Here is a 20335-nt window from a genome sequence, read left to right as displayed (position 1 = left end):
GAAAGAAAGAAAGAAAGAAAGTGTATTATTGTCCACTAAAGGCCAAAATGGGCCCATGGGACATCAAGAACTCTGCGTACAAGATAGCACAAAATCAACGTGCCACAAAGAAGAGGCATCGTCGAATATCATCTAAGTGCTACGCAATACAATGCAAGTGAAAGTACATAATGTCAAATCCGAGCCTAAATACAAAGTAAGCTAGATGCAAGGAAACCGCCCCTGGGTGCAAAATGGGGGGATGAGTACAATATGTCAATGCAAAGATACAAGTCCATGTATCACGGAGTCTGAGAACCAAAATAATACTGGAAATCCTGTCCATCGACTCTGCCTCCTGCTATGAGAGTACAAATCTGAGCAAAAGTGAGGTGAGCGGCTGGTAGGGCGAGATCTCCATGAGTAAGTCTCCTCCGAAAAGCTGCCATCATCCTGGATCGTCTGGAGATGAAGCGGCGAGTACGTCCCCTATGTAACAAGATCCTGCGGCGTCTACAAACCATCTCATATGTACATCCACAGGGTGGAGGCATGTGTCCTGTGTGAGCTCTGACCTCCTCGTGCTCCTCCTGATACCTGTCATCTGGTATAGCGTGTGTCTGAGCTCTATCGGGCTGGGCTCTATCACGCTCCGTTCTGTGCTGATGGTCTCTGAGGTAGTGTCGTCGAAGCATAGTGGCCTCCCTGACATAAAGAGCTAGGCAATGCTGATCCTCATAATCCATCACTTGTGAGAGAGGTCCAAAGCCATCCGTGAAGAGACAGTGGAATCTCCCTCTGATCTCATAATATAGCGGGCATCTGCAAATGAAGTGCTCCTCTGACTCCACCTCTCCCATGGTGCAACAAGGGCAGATCCTGGTCTCTCGGCCTGGACGCCGTCCATCCTCCATGCGTCGCATCCTACCAGCCTCTATCTCGAGCTGATGCGAAGAGACTCTAAGCTGGCCAAGGGCAATCCTCAGTGAGTGGGACATGTGGATACCTGTGTAGCCTGGTGGAATGACAAATCCATCCTCTGAGATCCGAAGGAAGTGGTCACGATATGTGGCCATCTTCGTCGGAAGCTGCGTGGGATAAATCCAAGTGCGGTACGTATGAAGCTGCAACAAGTCTGCTCTCGTGACCTGACTAAGCTCGTGGCGAGTCAACTCGAGATGAGGGGCATCTATGCTGTATCAGAAGGGAGGCAGTCTATCCATGTCTAGTCCAAGAGATGTGAGCCACCTAGTGAGTCTGAAGTACCAGCAGTATCGGGCCCAGATCGTGCCAACTCCATAGAAGATGCAAGTGCTAACCATGGCAACCGAGCTCTGCCTGTTGCTGAGTCTCCAAACTCCCTAACCCTGTGCAAATACATGACCGACTGAAACGCTGCATCCAATGTAAGGGGAGTAGCTCCAAACTCTGCTAGCATGATCTCGTGCGGAACTGTAGCCTTGGCCCTAATGAGCCGAGAGAACATGATGATCTGTAACCTCTCTACTCGTCTCCAATCTGCAGCGCCAAGGTCTCCTGCCCAGAAAGGAGCTGCATACATCGCAGCTGGTCTCACCAATGTGTCAAATAGCAGGGATTTCGTATCGGGATGCTGAAAGTGGGACTGAAAACACTGACGCTCAAGATGAGCCAACGAAGCATACCCTTTACTAATCCTATCTCGTGCTGCATATGTCATGGTAAAGATCGGTCCCCTGAAAACTGCCCCCAAATAAGTGTACTCTCTAACAAGCTCAATGGGCTGTCCGTCATAAGTGAAGCAAAACTCATCCGTGCTGTAGATACGATCAGAGGTGTTGAAAACCATAACCTTGGTCTTGCCAAGGTTTACGGTCAATCCCCTGTCCTGGCAAAACCTGTGGAGTGCCTCAATATGTGCCTGGAGGCCCTGAGTAGTAGAGGAAATGAGAACCACATCGTCCGCATACAGGAGGATAGGAATGGAGGATCCTGAGAGAGTAGAGCCCACACCGCCTGTCATCTGTACGAACATCTCTGGCTCATCAATATATAGTCCTCGAGAGAGAGAGAGTAGGCTAGGGAGAGAGAAGATAATACTCAAATGGCAACATAATGAAAGTGAAAAGAAATGGAAATGAGAAATAGACCAAAATGGAAAGACTCACATTGATAGCTTGGTGTAGACTCCTTGATGTGTGTTCACGTGACACACAAGTACAATCATATTTAGGATAGGCACACACTAGAATACCAAAGTGTATATGGGATATCTCCCAATATGACACGTGGCACTCACACATAAGACTCTACTAGAACTCCTAAGAGAACACACTAAAACACACTCGGCTTCATGTTCTAGGGATACACAACAGGTTTAACTTCCCTTGCATTCTCTGCATATCTCACTTCTAGAAGGCATCAATTCCTCAAGCAATAATCTTGTTGGGCTCTGCTCTCACCTAACAAAGCAATAGGCATAAAACACTTCCAAATGCTTGCATGAAACTTGGAAATTGTTATTAGCTGGGGTCACACAACTCCCCTGCCTGCCTCAGGTCTCCACTGGGCTACTAATATGTCCAAGCAATGGATGAAAGCATAAAAGATCAGCCTGCAATCTCGAGAACTTGCAATCGAACTGGAAGCATCCACTATAAGCCACCCTGCCTACAAAGTCTCTCCAAGACAGCTCACAACAAAGAAGCAGGATCAAGAGGAAGCAACCAGCTTGTCCCAATCAATCTGGCGGCATCCAACTAAGCTCATACGCGAGCTTGTGCAACCCATTCTCAATGGTGCATTATCCTACCCGTACATCAGCATACCTTGCCCATACAGCAACTTACCATGCCCGTAGAACAGCTTATCGTGCTGTACAACAGCTTGTTCACTAGCAGTCCGTACATAGCCTTGGAATCCATACACTCCGTACACAGCCTGCAGTCCGTACAACCCATACGTATGACTACTCTTCAACTTGACTCACAACCCCCTGGAAAACCCCCGCATGCAGCTTTTGCTCTTGGCTCCGATTCTGTACGGAAACTTGTCGCCCCTCTAGCTCTCTCTGAATTTTGTCCGTGCGTCGTCGACGCCCACGCTATGTTTTTACCAACTACTTCCAGCAGCCCCTTAGCCATGCACATAGCCTTAGCCATTTTAGTAAGTGCCATGTGGCATCTACATTTCATTTGTCCCCATGCCCCCTCCTCTAGTGCGGCACTTTTTGGGACCAAACCAATGATCCAACCGTAGATCCTTAGAGCCCTTGCCCCCTCTTTGGACCGTTCAACCAATTCACCCCCAAGACATTAATTCCTAGGGGGCCTTACACACCTAGCAACCCATGCCCTTGCCCATTATTTTTCCAAGGTCCTACCCACATGCAAGCTTGACAACTCATGCCCTTGTAACAGCTTTGCTCTCTCTTTCAGGGCCTCAAGTCTTTTACAAAAGGCATGACTCTTCTTGGGCTCTTTTAGTTCGACGTCACTTAGTTAAGTCATGCTCTCTGGATGATCCTCTTGGCTTGCCTTACGAACCTGCACATGCTACAATGGATACTCGGTGGGGAGATTCTGGCGAGCATTTTCGCATTTCATATTTGGAGATCCACATGCACAGAGGCTATGGTACACACTTTGGTGGCCAGTTGGGTCGCCACAAAGAGATCTTGCCGACCGGCTTCTACCAGAAGGACAAAGTTCCTCATGCAGTGGAGTGGCTCCCCATCTTTCTTGACGTCCACTATAGGGGCACTTTCATATCAACCTTGGTGCTTTTCTAGCTGTCTAAGAAGCACGATTTTTTCCCATTTAGGGTGTTTTATTCTCATGCCTTGCATGATGTATTTCAGCCTTGAGCTTTTCTCTTGGGGTTTCCTTTTTTTTTTTGGCAAATGTGGTAATTTATAATATTCAAAACGGATTATACGAGAGGTGTGAGAGTAAGAGCTCCATCCCTGGCCTCTAAAATATGACAAAAAAGCCAAGAGGGTTGTCTATAGTGCCACAACATCCCAAGTGCTGTCAAATGAAAAAATAGAGAGCAATCCCTTTGGGGTTTCTTTCATACTCATTAGAAGTCCTTTCGTTGAAAAACAAAAACTAAACAAAACAAAGAAACAATTATGTTATCATCACATACAAACACGAGCTGCCCTCCTAGTTTCAAAAGCTTAATACACCTCTTACATATTGCCCAGTTCAAGAAGTTATGGTCTCAAAAATATAGGACACAACCAAAATCCCAGATTTATCTATTTTTCTCACATGTGTCCAAACCACATGAGTGTTGGCATCACACACAATTCATTGGAACAAATCCTCTCTCTTTAATCTTAATATGTAGGCGATGGTATCACGCTAGAATGACCCTGTCACATAAAACACCAACCAGTAAGAAAGAGGGCCTACTGGAAAGTTCCAGACAGCTTACCTCCAGCGCAAAGAGTCGAGTTTTCGATCTTCATATACTGTATGGAGAATGACTAAAACATCCTTTAATAGTGCCAGGCATTCTGGGGAATTCTGATTAACACCCTCAACATAATTGCCTTGGAAAAAGGTATTGGACTTCTCTGGAAGAGCTGCTAAAGACAGGCCACTGTGTATATATTTATTCTTTCTGTGCATGGTGCTATTCAATAGAAAATCCCAAGCAGAACCAGAACGAACATCTTTGTGACCCTTAGCTGGACACCCTTTGTTACACCACTGCACCAGAATATCAGCAAAGGAAGCCCATTCTAAATCAGGGCTCCCACCTGCTCCTAAGTTTAATCTGAACAAATCATTAGACCATGAGTATTTGTGCTCCCATAGTGAAACCAGGAACTGATTATAGAAAGGATGTTGTAGACCTTCATCCATAGCATTGATACAAGAGATCGTGAGAGCAGAAGCTGGTGGAGGGCAAACAGCACATCGATATATCTGCAACATTGACAGGAAAGATAATTTAACACACTATACAGTAAAATGTCTTTTATTTTAAAAGCACATTCCATCACTGAGAGAAAATCACAATAAGGCTCTTACCAATTCAACTCTCCCAGACCCTGCCCTGAATTTTGGTAGAATCGCATATCAGCAAGGGAGATTGATAGGTACTGTCTTGCCTTCAAAACTATCCAAGTCCAACCAACAAGGTGGCTTGTAATGCAACCTCACACAAGTTGGTAACGAAAATTTTGACAATCCAAAGGCAAAGAAAATGGGCTAACGCAAGAGTTCAAGCTCTATAAGCGATGCATATAGACATGTTTTCCAGCCTAGGCCATTGCTGCTAGTTGTGATAGAATTAAAATAATATTCGTTATAGGGAAAAGGAGATGCCATAGGTACTCCACTTCTTGCATTATCTTCTACTTTTCCAGTGTCAAAGGTCTTTTTGGGATGTAGTACTCTCGCTCACTCTCTCCACCAGGATTATGAATATGGCTTTACAGGAAGGATTTCCTTCAGAATGGCAGCTTAATAGGATTGTACCAATCAACAAGGGGGGGGGGGAACAGCAAAATGGCAAAAAATTATGGTACAATCACACGGCGAGCAGCCTAATGGCCAAGTTGTATGGCACTATCCTTGAGTAAAAATTCAGTAAATGGGCAAGGCACAAGGGGTCAGGGCACCATCCCAGGCTGGGTTGCAGCCAAACACTCAACAATAGATCACTTAGTTGCCATAAGAGTTGCATCGGAGGGAGCTAAGCATAAATGAGGTAAAGAAGCTCTAGCTTTGAGCAACAGTGCTTTCAGTCACACTTCTAGGACCCAACAAAAGAATGGCTATTTGATACACTAGTCAGGCCGGCAGTCATGTATGCAGCACTCTTCTGGGGGAGTGATCTCTCAACAACTAACTAGAGGAGATTTGAGCAATGGTAATTATGGGATCACAGATCATTCGAACTAAGTCTTCACTTCCTCATCACATAGTACAGGCAAAGTTTGCCTTGACACCGCTTCAGATTGATGCTATCCTCCAAACAGTGACATTTCTTCATAGGGTTTGGGCTTTGACCCAGTTGGAGATACCGAGGTTGGCGCTACAGTCGTCCAAAAGGCTAGTACATAGAGGGGGTAGCACGGCACGGTATGCACAAGTATACACATGGTTCGCCAGTCAAGGTATTCAGATGGACCGACTTCCCTCCCTCACCCCCTTCAGTACACCGATGCACCGTCCCCCTTGATCCCATGAGATGAGATCAACCGTATCATACAGTTGGATCTATTCCAGCTCTATACGTAATGGAATCGGGGGGGAACCAGGAGTTCCCAACCAAGACCCAATTCAATCACGACCACTTCTTGAAAGTGCCCGAGGTAGGAGTGATCATCGAACCCAATCACCTAGAGGACAGTGGAGTTTCACGTGCATTAAGGATTACCCTTGGGAATATGCGAGTCGTCCCATTAGCTAAGAAACGAGGCGGGAGAGCTGCAGGCACACCTAAGCACGTTGTATGAGGTGGAGACAGAGAAACGTTTCCTTTGTACCTACCTAGTCTATTATGAAATCCGAGGTCGACACCACTTCCTCTTTCAAGAGGGGCCTGGCTTTGGACCACTCTCTCGGCTGATCCCCTTCCATGACCAAGTCTGTGTTGGCCTCTATGTGACAGCACAGAGAGACCCGATCACATAGCAGCAAGAGGTGATAGCGCCGCAGGAGACTAGGATAGACCGAGCACAGCGACATGTCACAGAGTTCTACACATTTGAGTCAGCCCCAGGACATGGTGGGATGGAGGAGGAGGAGCTAGCCAAAATGAGAGCAGCGTGGATCAGTGGGAAGAGACAAGGCGGAGCGGCGGAGCCAGAGACGCAGAGACCACACAACGCAAAGACTAAGTAGAGCACGGATGATGGAGGTCCAACCTATTCTAGCTCTTCTCAAAGGAGAACGTCAAAGCCGGGTTGTCACCCTTGACCGGCTCATTGGACACAGAGATCACGGAGACCACGCCCCCGCCAAACCGAGAGACGACTCGACAGACACAAATACGAGATATCTTTGCAGCTCACCAAAGAGCCACCACGGAATTTGGTTTCATATTTGGAGTACTAGCTTTCAATTTTGAGTTTGAGCTTTGTGCTTCTTAGCTTAGTATAGCACTTAGCAAGGCCCCTAGCAAGCCCTTTGCCTCAGCCCACAATGGCTTGTATAAGTTACTCTTTTAATTGTCCTGAGGGCTTACCTGCTTCCCACACAAAGGGCGCAGTAGCATTGTGGACTACCTATAGGGCTCCCGACTTTTGTGACACGGGCACATGACTTCATAGTCCTCCCTCCCTTGGCACCAACCACTCATACCTGTCATTTAGCATCTCGACTGCACTACCAAACACAGGGGGTGCCAAACACAGGGGGTGATCCCCCTACCCCCACTCAAGTCCAGGTACACATTGATCATGCTCTTGATGCAGTATACATGAGCCACTTATCTCGGGAGCTATCGACTCCCTTTGGACCACATCATTCCCCACGACCTAATCTGCAATACGTCCTTCAACTGAAAAGATGCCACAAAACCCATGGTTTGACGATGATTGCAGAGAGACGAGGTCTCACCTCATACGGGAGCAGACTTTGGAACATTTGACGAGGCTTGAGGCACAGCGGATCTCACGACGTCTAACATGACGTAAGAGGCAGGCATTCCTCTCACATAGGATGGATGAGGTGATTCAATCTTTTTGAGGAGCTGACCCCACCTTTGCATGAGGAGTCCTGTCTATATGACAACCACCTATTCCCATTACAGAACCAGATGTGTGGCACACCTATACGACAAGCCTCTATGACGTCCCAATCCAAGCACCACCTCATATGTCCGCCCTTCCCAGACCCACCACATTTTGTTCACCGCACAGAATGTCTGAGCTGCAATACGCTGGCTTCACAACCGGAGAGCGCAAGACCATGAGGGGCTATAGACTAAGCACTTTGCACATGGATAGGAGGTCTTGGCCGCGATCCAAGCACAGATGTTCAATCATGTTGTATGCCACGGCTTCCCCCTGCTTGGAGTACCACCAACATCGTGCCAATACACAAAGAAGGGGATCCCATGGATACTGAGGACTACCTTGCTCTCATGATTGGCCATACATTGGCCAAGATTTATGAGTCGGTACTAGAGAGAGAGATCAACTTCTACACAGGAACACACGAGCAGCGGGCAATAGACAGGCTGGTTTATGGAGACAACATTCCATTCTCGATCATATCTTCACCCTACGCGTAGTCATCAAGGACGAAAGATCGAGATCCCAGAAAGTCTATGCTTGTTTTGTACACTTTCGGAAGGTCTTGATCTCGCATGATCAAACAAGGGGATGCAGATCTCAGAGTCATGACTTGGAGGGGGAACGAGTATATGGGAGTTATTCAGAGGGAGAGTAAGTGTCCCTAGAGGCCTGTCGGATTGGGTCGAGAGCATAATAGGAATGAAGCAAGGATGCCCCCTCTCACAGACACTATTTGGGCTCTATATTGATGAGATCACGAATTTCATTGACTGCCTAGGAGGGAGGTGTTGGCCGATTTGATGATACAAATGCTGTTGTATGCAAATGACATAGTCCCATCTATCCTCCTCAGCAGCAAGCTTATAGAGACACCTAGAGGCCCTAGAGGTGTTTTGTAGAGAGAGACCTAATAGTCAACCTTGGCAAAACCAAGGTTATGATTTTCAACACCTCGCGGGCAGTACTTCATCGATACAGCTTCACTTATCGAGGGAAGCCACTGGAGATTGTACAGTCATACACCTATCTAGGAGCAGTCTTTGCAAAGCCAGTCTTCACAATGACCCACACAAGGCATTAAATGTCTTAGTCAGAGGCTTAACAATTGGACACACCCCCATGTCAGCTGCAAGGATTTTATTCACCAAAATGGGAGTCAATCTCACATGCGAGACAGCACGGAGGGTTGGTAAAGTTGAGGCCCCTACCCCTTCTAATGAAACTCCGAACAACTGTGGACAGGTCTACTCTCATGAGTATGAGGGCAACCTTGAAAGAGACCAGAATATACTTGGATGATGACCTCACACTGCTGCAAAAAGGAACATCAGAGAGAGGGAATGGTTCAAGTTATAGCATCAAGAGATGCAATTAAATGGGCTGCCTCATTACGCTCGAGAACTAGCTGTTCACCATGATGATGGGGGAAGGAGCATGACTTCCTTGTGAAGGTGAAGATTCTAAGAGATCCTCTAAGGCAAGGTTCTTTGTAGGACCTAGTCTATCCTTAGTTTTTGTAGGGGACGACTCGATGGTCATTTGCTAGACGGATGATGGCCTTGACATTTGCAGAGTCTATGGTGGCTTCGTGGCTGAATCTGTTGATGGTACCTGCAATATACGAAGAGATTGGCATGTTCCTCATTCGGAATTGTGCTACCATAAGCGGTTGGCGCTGCGTGGAAAGAATTGTGTACGAGAATGGTTTGCTTGTATGGAGCTGGAATTGGAAGAGGAGAATAGAAATGGAAAAGTGATTATCAGAGAGAGAGCATACAGGGGAGAAAGGGAAGGAAGAGAAGAAGGAGAATAGACAGCTTATAACGGTGTCAAACCCAGGGGAAGAGGGCACAAGGGGGCTTGAAAAAGGCGGTTTGGAACTGCAATGGCACCCTCTGGTCCGACCCAGGTTTCCTATAGACATACACTGATAGGGACATAGTTTTCTATACCAAGACACAAGGGAGCCTAGAGAGAGGGCTGCCCACTGTGATAGGATACACATGGGATTCTACCCCTAGGAGCCTGACGAGGGATATTGGAGTACGAGGCTCTGGGGGTGTGGCTGTCCTCTTCCAATCAGCTCCCAGGCCACTCCTTTCAATGGTTAGGAAAGAGAAACATGCACGCCACATGTGGATTAGAGTTCAGATACCAGAGGCACGACCAATCTTCATTGCGATGTGCTACTTTCCTCCGGATACATCATCCTATGCACGTGAGGTTGACACAGAAGGGAACAGCCCGTATGAGAGTATGCATGATGATATCACAGAGTTCTCTAGACAGGGTGACACCCTCCTCCTTGGTGACTTCAATGCACGCACAGGTGACAACCAGGTGGGACTACTTGACTTTGCATCCGATTCCCTCATAGTACCAGAGTTAGATGCAGCTGAGCTTGGGATAGTGAGACACTCAACAGATGCTCCACACGTGACAGGATATGGGCGGCACCTACTTGCTATGGGAGCAGTATATGATCTGATCATATACAACAGCCTTTAGAGATGGCCATCATCCAGTGGACTCACTTGTTTCCCACATGAAGGGGGGACAAGCACATTGGACTACCCGATGGGCTTCCTTGCTTTCGCATCTCAAATTCACGACTTTGTAGTACCCGTAGATGGATATAACCAGTCTTTTTGCTTCCCAGATTGAGGCATTGGAAGCCCAAATCACTAACCTCAAACAGGAGAATGAGAAACTGAGGGCAGATACACATGAGGATGGGGAGTTTCTGCACCCCCTAAATGAGGAGCTCAACCTCATTAAAGAACAAATGCAACAGCTAGAGATGGTAACCTTACAGGCCACTTTGCAAGGTAAACATATTGAATTCACGCAGCAAATCATTAAGGAAAAAGCAAAAATGCTAGAATGGAAAGATAGGGCACAACAGTCCCCAAGAAGGAGTTCATTTCTGATGCCTGAGAGGAAGACAAGAGAACGGGCAGCAAGGCCCTGAATGTCCTAGTTAGAGGGCTAACAGTAGGTGATACCCCTTTGGCAGATGATTCTTCACTAAGATGGGAGTTAGCTTGACATGTGAGACAGCCTGGCGAGTGGGCAAAGAGGACACACCAACCAGGCCACTAATTATGAGGCTCCGGACAGCAGCAGATAGGTCCACCCTCATGAGCATGAGGACAGCACTGAAGGGCACCAGGACTTCCTTGGATGATGATTTCACTCTCTTGCAACAAGAACACGGACGGGAGGGGATGGTACGTGTAATGGAAGCAAGACCAAAAGGAAAATGGGCTGTGTACCAAGATGGCAAAGTGATCATATGAGAGAGCAGAAAGGCCAAAAAGGAGGGGGACAGCACATGACGGTGTCTCGGTTGAAAATGGCAGTATAAATTGAAATGGCACCCTCTGGTCTGAGCCGGGAGGTTTCTCAGAAACATACACATGATTTTCTACACCAAAACGCATGAGAGCCCAAAGAGAGGATTGCCCACAGTGACAGGGTACACTTGGGAGTCAGCCCATAGGAAGGAGATGAGGAGAGACAGTGGGGTATGTGGGTCGGGGGGTGTGGCTGTCCTTTTCAGATCAAACATGTGACCACTCATTTCTGTGGTACGGAGAGAGAAGCACGCTCGACACGTGGGTACAAATCCAGCCAACAGCTACACGACTGATCTTCATTGCAGTGTGCTACTTCCCCCTAGATACATCATCGTATGCACATGAGGTCACTACAGAGGGACACAACCCATATGAGACAATACATGAGGACATCATAGAGTTCTCCAGATAGGGGATTTAATGAGTCACTTCAGGGGGAGTGCAGGGAGGATTGAGCAGATTGATGCAGCCATACCAATGGAGTGGTTGGAGACAGATGATATGCCAATGACTTGCTCTCCTTGAATGGGGGGCTTTTTTGAGAGTGGGCATACCACTGCAAGTTATTGCCGTTCGACGTGCAGGTCAGGATGTCCTTGTCTTTGATGTCCACTCAGGAGGCAAGCTATCCAAATCCACATATGACATTTTGCTGGAGTATCCTTTTCAGCCTGTGAGGATCTTAGGTTTTATGGAGTATGGTTCTGACTCACAGTGGTACCTTGATCTTGACCCGCTTCTTATTGCCCTTGGGTTCATGGAGATTGTGGCTCTATGGAGGTGTCCCCATAAAGTTCTTACAATGGGACCCCAAGGAGTGGGAGTGGGAGTGGGAGTGGGAGTGGGAGTGGGAGTGGATTGATGAGGAGCACCGAGAGAAGAGCCTCCCCTTCTTTTGTTACACTGTTAATAATATCAAGAGATTCCCATCTCAGCTGCAAAGGTTGAAGACCTTCCAGATCCACTCATTGGGAGAATTTTCAGATTTCTTCAGACTTGCATCTGGTTTTCTAGAAGAGACTTTAAAAATCCCTCAGGAATAGATAAATCATTTAAAACGCTTGTGGACGTTCAAAATGCAAAAAATGTGTTTTTAATAACCGGTCGACATACACCAGTTGACCGGCTAAATACCGCTCGGTGTATCACAACACCGGTCGGTATCTAGCTGAATATACCGCACGGTGTAGTAAAACACCGCTCAGTGAAAAAAACACCGATCGGTGATTGCATGTCAGGAGTCCATCCAACACTGCTTATGGGAATGCAGACAAGTTGGGATAGTTTGGAAGGGGGTTGCCAATATTTTCAGTACTTCTGTAACCCCTCCTTTCTTCATCACTTGGGGCTCAGTTGCTTGGGTTATTCTTACGAAGCCTCAAGTGTTCTACAAGAGGCATGACTCTTCATGGGCTTTCTCGATCCAACAACACATAGTCGAGTCATGCTCTCTGGATATCGTTCCTGCCTCACCTTTCAAAGTTGTGCATGCTTCTATGGATTCATCCTACGAGATATTGGCTAGCATTTCAGCATGGCACATTTGGAGAGCCAGAAGCACGGAGGCTATGGATGGATCTTAGGTTCACCCTAATCACACTTTGGCCAGTATTTGAACGGATACTATTCATACTCTAATGGCCATTTGGGGTACCATGCAGGGTTCATCTCGAGCAGCCTCTCGAGCAGCCCCTGCTAGGAGGACTATCTTCATCTCAGGTTCTCCCTTCTTCTCACAGCTTTTTGCAGGGATGAGGTGGCATTTTCAGCCTCCACCGTCGCTTTTTTATAGTTCTTTTTTAGGAGTCTTTATCTCTCATGATTCACATGATGTATTTCCACTTCTGAGCTTATGCTTGCAGGTTTCTTTCGTACTTGATAGAAGTCTTTTTATTGAAAAAAAAAATCAGAACTAGTCCACATGATCTTGAGGTGGAAAATGGTTCGTGGGCAAGACCTAGGATCCCAAGAGAAGAAAGGACCTGCAAAAGGGGAGGCAGAAAATAAGCAGCATGTACTTCTAAGATGTAGAGCTGTACATATCATGCACTTCTACTAAATTGATTTTGGGCAAGAAACCGGACCTAGTTGGGACCGAGCAGACTCCCAGTGAAGCTTAGCTTCTATAGAGATCATTGTTTACATATCACAGAGGAGGGTTTCATTGACCCACCAGGATACATACATGGCAGATCCACTTACCCCACTTACTGAGGATCTCTACTCGGCAGTTCCGGATCTCTTCACATAGACTTCATATCGAGAGCGACAAAGCACAGTGCCTACCGAGGGAGAGGCGCTTATACACATTATGGGACATGCAAGAGGTTGAGACGAAGGAGCACTTCATCTTCAGGTGTCCCGTTTACTATGAGATCCGAGGGCATTTCTACTGCCTCTTTAGAGATAGCTATGGGGTTTTGTCCCAATTCCTCTCCTATCTAGATCAAAGATGCTTAGCAAGCTTCATTTATGAGGTAGTCTAGCACCGCGAGAGGACACTTCAATCACAGAGACAGAAGCAGACCTCTTCCTTGGCAGACCCCTCTCAGAGCTCTATCACAGAGTTCTTTCAGCCATATCACCTGGACTCACCCGAGACGAAACCTTGACATGATCGGGGCCCAAAGCCAGTGACTAGACAGCTCAGACAAAGGACGGACGTGCAGATTACACTTTGGGATATTCCCTCCATGTTTCACGTCAGAGCGCGACCGACAAGGGTTACTATAGCCCTTGTTACGCGTAGAGCTATGACCAGCACAGGACTGCACCCTTGAGTGGTCAACAACACTCTATCGCTGACTTCATGCGTCCAGTGCCTCATCCACTCCTGATGTCTTGATGATGATGATGATGATGATGTGACTGATATGTAGTCAACCACCGACATGACTATGTTGTACTCAGTACTTAGTACTACCATTCTGCATTTTTTTGCATTCTGCATTGGTGTGGATGCTCGTTTAGTAGCTCCACCCTCACAACGCGCTTGTATCAAGATTTCCACAGTCTCATAGACTCATCGGTCTTCCGAAGACTTTAATAAACTTTCTTTCTTTCTCTCTCTCTCTCTCTCTCTCCAAATATTTGGGGCTGGAATTTGCAGACACTTACAAGTGGAATGCATGTGTGGAAAGAAGAATCTTGGGAGATTCGAAAGCTTTATAGCTTTCAAAACAAGTGCAGAAAGGCACACTTATGGAGCTGGGAAATGAGAAAGTTTTTGTATACCATGTTCGTACAAACAGTGGTCCTTTACGGGTGTCCAGCCTAGGCACCTGGGCTCTCTAGGGCCTACTGGAACCGAATAGAGACTTTGCATAAACGATTTCTCATAGGGGAGTTAGGGGTAAAGGCACAAACACCATACCCCATCTTGTTGGCTGAGACAGGTATGATACCTCTCGAAGGAGAGGCATTGTGCCAATTCATGGCATACCTCAACAAAGTTGGAAAGACAGACGCCAATAGGATACCACACAAAGCAATGGAAGCTACGCGAATCACTGGATGGCACAAAGAGGGGCTGAAATGGATGGAATTATGGGGTATAACCGCTGCTGATATTCCCGAAGATGCATGTGAAATCAGGGAGTTAGTGACGCAGAGAATGCTACAGAAGCTATGGCAAGAACCGGGGGCAAAAAAGCAGTTTTATAAGCAGGAAATCAATCCGATGGACAACTATGGAATGCAAAAATACCTCGAATATTTAAAAGACATTTAATCTGCAAAATCAGAACCAGCTCACATGATCTCGAGGTGGAGACGGGAAGATGGGCAAGACCCAGGGTACCAAGAGAGGAAAGAGTATGTAAAATCTGTCCCGCAGGAGAAGTAGAAAATGAGCAGCATGTACTCCTAACATGTCGAGCATATGCACAAATCAGAGAATGTTACAGGGGCAATAGAAGCAACCTGAAATCCCTACTGGAGTGGCCAGCCAAAGAGCTAGGCAACTACATAAAGGAAATTTTAGAATATCGCAAGGTCTAGCACACAAGCTAGCACAACAAGTACTCACTGCATAACACATTTATGCTTTTATTTATGCTATATTCTTTCAATGGATGTAAACAATCACTACTTGTTGATAGTGATCACTATCCCATAGATTCTGAAGGGTCTTATGAGGACGTTAATACAATCATATCATATCATCTCTCTCTCTCTCTCTCTCTCTCTCTCTCTCTCTCCTACTCTCTTTGGATTATATATTGATGAGCTAGAGATGTTTATACAGATGACAGGCGGTGTGGGCACTACTCTCTCAGGATCCTCCATTCCTATCCTCCTGTATGCGGACGATGTGGTTCTCATTTCCTCTACTGCTCAAGGCCTCCAGGCACATATTGAGGCACTCCACAGGTTTTGCCAGGACAGGGGGTTGACCGTAAACCTTGGCAAGACCAAGGTTATGGTTTTCAACACCTCTGATCGTATTTACAGCACGGATGAGTTTTGCTTCACATATGACGGACAGCCCATTGAGCTTGTTAGAGGGTACACTTATTTGGGGGCAGTTTTCAGGGGACCGGTTTTCACCATGACATATGCAGCACGAGATAGGATTAGTAAAGGGTATGCTTCGTTGGCTCATCTTGAGCGTCAGTGTTTTCAGTCCCACTTTCAGCATCCCGATACGAAATCCTTGCTTTTTGATACATTGGTGAGACCAGCTGCAATGTATGCAGCTCCTTTCTGGGCATCCTTTCTGGGCAGGAGACCTCGACGCTGCAGATTGGAGACGAGTAGAGAGGTTACAGATCATCATGTTCTCTCGGCTCATTAGGGCCAAGGCTACAGTTCCGCACGAGATCATGCTAGCAGAGTTTGGAGCTACTCCCCTTGCATTGGATGCAGCGTTTCAGTCGGTCATGTATTTGCATAGGGTTAGGGAGTTTGGAGACTCAGCAGCAGGCAGAGCTCGGTTGCCATGGTTAGCACTTGCATCTTCTATGGAATTGGCACGATCTGGGGCCCGATACTGCTGGTACTGAGAGCAACTTACCTGACTTGGAGCAATCTCTGATATCCAGTTTGTGTTCCTGAAGAAAAAGAATGTCTAGGAAACTACTTGAAACACCTGGATGGAGCTTATTCCTGATCAGCTGTCTGCAACGGCGATGAGGGATGCCGCCCAATCTCTGTATATTCCAACTGGCTATCCTCATCGGCGGGAGGAAGTGGGTTGGAATACCTTACCCGACCTGGTGGCAAAAATAGAAGCCTCTACCGGAGCAGACCTCCTGCCATACACACGAGGTCTGAGGGGAGGAAAGTCCACACGTGAGAGAGAGAAGGATCTCTCAACAGGGAAGCCGATAACTGGCTCTCCAAAAGTAGAGGGTACAAAATCATCATCAAGGAGGCTAGAGAGGTCCTCCAAAGCAGAAAAAGAGTTCCGTTGAGCCAGTCCTGGGAAGGGGGTACGAAGGATTCCTACCGAAGCAGGAAGAGAATGTAAAACCCCCTTCCCTCTCTCCAAAGAGGGAGGCACTTGTACTAGATCCTGATAAAAAAGTGATACAAACGAGGTGCCAACAACCTGCGCTGCTGAGGAAGGTACAGCCTGATCCAAGGGTGAAGTCGAACAAGGCTCCTGAACAGTAGTCTCCTCCTGAGGCTCCAAGGGAGTAGCCTCCGAAGAGGTGGAGGAGTGAACTAGAGTAGAGGGCCTAGCCGCGACCGGAGCCCACCGTGGGCCAGAGGTGGCGCGGGGTGCCGAAGGGACTCGAGTAGCCCTAGGAGAGGGGGGAGCCTGTGTCTGAGGCCGTGTCTGTGGAGCGGTATGTCCTGCTCCAGCTCTCTGTCGTAAGCTAGTACGAGCTGGTTGCTTTGTGGGCCTCTTTTTCTTCTTTGGGCAATCTCTGGCGAAGTGCCCCTGCCGACCTGCAACCTCAAATCTCTGGCGGAAAAAAGACCCATCGGGTCGCTGTAGCATGATGTGGTCATCTGAGATATTGGGGTCCTGGACAATGACCCTAACCCTAGGAACCCCGTCCATCCTGACCGCCTCAACAGCCGAAGAGGGCTCGCCAGGGAGAGGGGGAATCTCTGCCACCACACCAAACCTCTCGCCAATAACTAAAAGAATCCAGTGATAAACTGAGGGAAGACCAGGGAACCTGATGAAAATAGAAACTCCCTGCTTGTCCTCTTCAACTGGGTCAAATCCCAGTTGGAAAGGAAACAAAAAGATCCTCCTGTAGCCTAGAAGTAGAAACCCGGCCTGTAGCAGGTCTCTCGTGACGTCCGGGGAATCTAGGCACACCTGAAAGAAACCCCGTCCCAACAAACGAACATCCTTGAGGTGGGGGGCGAGGTCCTAAGGAAGCGCCGACAGCATCCAATCTCTAGCTTGTGACCTGGAGGGGTGTGAGCCATGAATGCGTGCGAAGAGAGTCGTGGAACACTCATGTTCGAAATCCTTTTGCAACTGCTGTAGCTCGTCTTTTGAAAAAGTGACAGTTCTCGCGGCCGGTGTGAGCGGAGACGGATTGACTGAATGGGAACCCATTCGTCAATCGAGGTGTGTTGGCCGATTCAAACACAAAAAATAAAAACTCCATCCGCTTTCCTGAATCCCAGGAGACCCCTATAGGAGAATAGGGGTAATCCAGATGAAGGAGAGGGTGAAGAAGGAGGGAGGAGGGAAGAGGAGGGGAGGATAGGGGAGAGGAGGAGTGGAGGAGAGGGGGAGAAGAGGAGTAGAGGAGAGGGGAAGGAGAGGGGAGGAGAAGCAGCAGCAGGCTGCAGCGGGGGGAAAGCAGCAGCAGGAGCGGGCGGGGAGCAGCAGGCTGCAGCGGGGGGAGAGCAGCAGCAGGTGCGGGGGGGGAGCAGCAGCCTGCAGCGCAGGGCAGCAGCAGGCACGGGGGGGGGGGGGGGGATGAGGCTGCAGCGCAGGGGGGGGAGGCTGCAGCGCGGGGGAAGGGGCAGTGCGGGGAAGAGGGCAGGTAGGAGGGGGCAGCGAGGAGGGAAGGGAGGGGGCAGCGAGGAGGGAGCAGGAGGAGCAGCAGGGAGCGGGGAGAGAGGCAGCAGGGAGCGGGGAGAGGAGCAGCAGCAGGAGGGAAGGGAGGGGGCAGCGAGGAGGGGAGCAGGAGGAGCAGCAGGGAGCAGGGGAGCAGCAGTGAGCGGGGAGAGCAGCAGGGAGCGAGGAGAGCAGTGAGGAGGCGAGCAGGAGGAGCGCGGAGCAGCAGCAGTCGTCGTCATCTCCAGTTTTGGTTGAAGGTAGAGCACTTTCTGCCATTGTTCAGCTCCAGCAGTAAAGTCTTACTAACCTATGCATATGCCTTTCATTATCCGAAGATACACACCACATTCTGATCTCCTGTCAATACCTACTAGCAGACAATTTCTGACTTTTTGAAGAAGACTTCAAGAATAATCCGAAGAAAAATGAGAACGTGTTGTGTCAGCTGGCATCTCTACAAGAGATGCACTCCCTTGGGAGAGATACACCTGTGCAATTGGAGATTGTTGCTGTTTGACACCAAATTAATTCTCTCCCCCCACCCCCCCCTTGCTACTCTCCGATTCTCTTGGTCAAGCACATGAATGGCTCGTAGTACATCAGCTGCTTCAATCATTTGATGAAAATTGTAGACAATACAATTCCAAAAAATCCCACCAGTGTCCTTGTAAGTAGATTTATCAACGAAAAGACAAGCTGTTGTATATACAAATATATACAAATAAAAGAATCATGTTCGATCCCCGCTTCACATAAGCTTCAAAGCACAAACTTTGTCATGCATAGTGTTGAGCAGATGCCATAAGAGCCTAGGTGGCGTGCAAACATATAATACATTCTGTTCAGTGATCTTACACTTCAGTACACAGCAACATACTGAGTATAAATCACTCCAGAAAATGAACAAAGGCTAGCATCTAGAAGGCAGAACTGTATTAGAGTAAATCAAACACAAGAAGTCTAGACAATCATCTTAATACAAGGAAGCAGGAAGTAAAAAGCCAAAATGTGCAAAATTAGCTGCAACACCTGCCCAGAAGATGTAATCACATTGACACGACCCTGAACAGGATCGGAAAGACCAACTACATGCCCCTTACTACCAAAACTCTTGAGGTATTCTGTCTGCATCATTTCAGGCATATTGGACATCGAACATAAAGTGTTCACCTCACTCCATGGGAGACAAAGTTCGCATAAACGGAACTTCCCTCTCTGCAATGGCACACAAAAAATAAAAAGAAGACCGAACTAGATTAGTACAAGATTACAAATAAAATAAAACAACATCAAAGGGTCAAAACAGAGTCTCTCAGAATTTTCTTGAATAGGATGCAGGCACTACTCAGGCAGGTGCAAGATCTTGGGGCACGTGTAGATGACGAGGATAAAAAGGCCATTCTCTTAAAGATTTTACCTCCTGATCGATTTAATGAGATAGCATGTATACTTTGCCTTGATGATACTATGGATTTCCTTGATTGTGTAGGGATGTACCGAGTGAAGAGAAACGACATAATTCAAGGACTAAAAAACATCATATGCCAGAATTGACTTTTCAGGAAACTTCTCTACTGAAGGCAATGTTATTTCTTCATCAGAGATTAACTTAAAGTTCTCTACACTCCGCAGAGCACAGCAAAACCTTCCATTCCATCTCAATCATCAACTTCATCTTACATAAAAATTTCCAGTTTCATTAAAGCCTACTCTAACAAACATTAAAAATATGCCTCTAACTGAGGCTGATAACCTACAGCTACACAATCAGGTTTGAAAAAATCATTACCCTCCCACACATTATAAATTCTCCTCATCCCATCATATGACCTCACTGCACCTATTGGAGGTGGCAGCAAAATCATGAACGTGTTTAATCAGGTATATCATATGTGTCTTAGCCAATGAGGTCTTGTGAAACTCGAAAGTCACCATCAGAGATTCTGAGGCTACCCGTTTCAAGCCATTTGGGCAACTTGGCCAAGCAAACATGATTTAATTAATAGGTATATCATATCTGTGTATGCATGTCTAATAAAAATGTATTGCCATTTTATTGAGGCTTGTGTGCACTTACATGCACGCATGGACATGTTAGGAGTACACATGGTTGGCACACACTCAATAACAACACGAAGAAAATTGGCATGAGATTTAAAACTCAAAGGCTTCAAATAGAAGAAGATTTACAAGAAGTGACTCATCGCCAGGACAGAAGAGTTTGAACAGATGTGGACCATCCTCAAAAAACTAAATGCACACAACTTTCAAGCCTAGGAGATA

General features: G+C 47.2%; 1 protein-coding gene across 2 annotated transcripts in view; it reads right to left on the bottom strand.

Annotated features, from left to right (window-relative positions):
* EMB2771 (E3 ubiquitin ligase) overlaps positions 1–20335 on the bottom strand; it is a 305147-nt gene that overhangs the window by 232943 nt on the left and 51869 nt on the right. For both annotated transcript variants that reach the window (XM_087395130.1, XM_087395131.1), the window contains exons 9-10: positions 19082–19267; positions 4399–4895 (exon numbers count right to left, since the gene is read on the bottom strand). In XM_087395130.1, coding sequence (XP_087251256.1) covers positions 4399–4895; positions 19082–19267 — 683 coding nt within the window. The remainder of the gene's footprint in view (positions 1–4398; positions 4896–19081; positions 19268–20335) is intronic.

The sequence above is a fragment of the Dipteris shenzhenensis genome, chromosome 24 (genome assembly GCF_047967505.1).
Source record: "Dipteris shenzhenensis isolate YYH24624 ecotype China chromosome 24, Dip_SZ_1.0, whole genome shotgun sequence".
Lineage (NCBI taxonomy): Eukaryota > Viridiplantae > Streptophyta > Polypodiopsida > Gleicheniales > Dipteridaceae > Dipteris > Dipteris shenzhenensis.
This window is presented reverse-complemented; position numbering and strand designations above follow the sequence as displayed.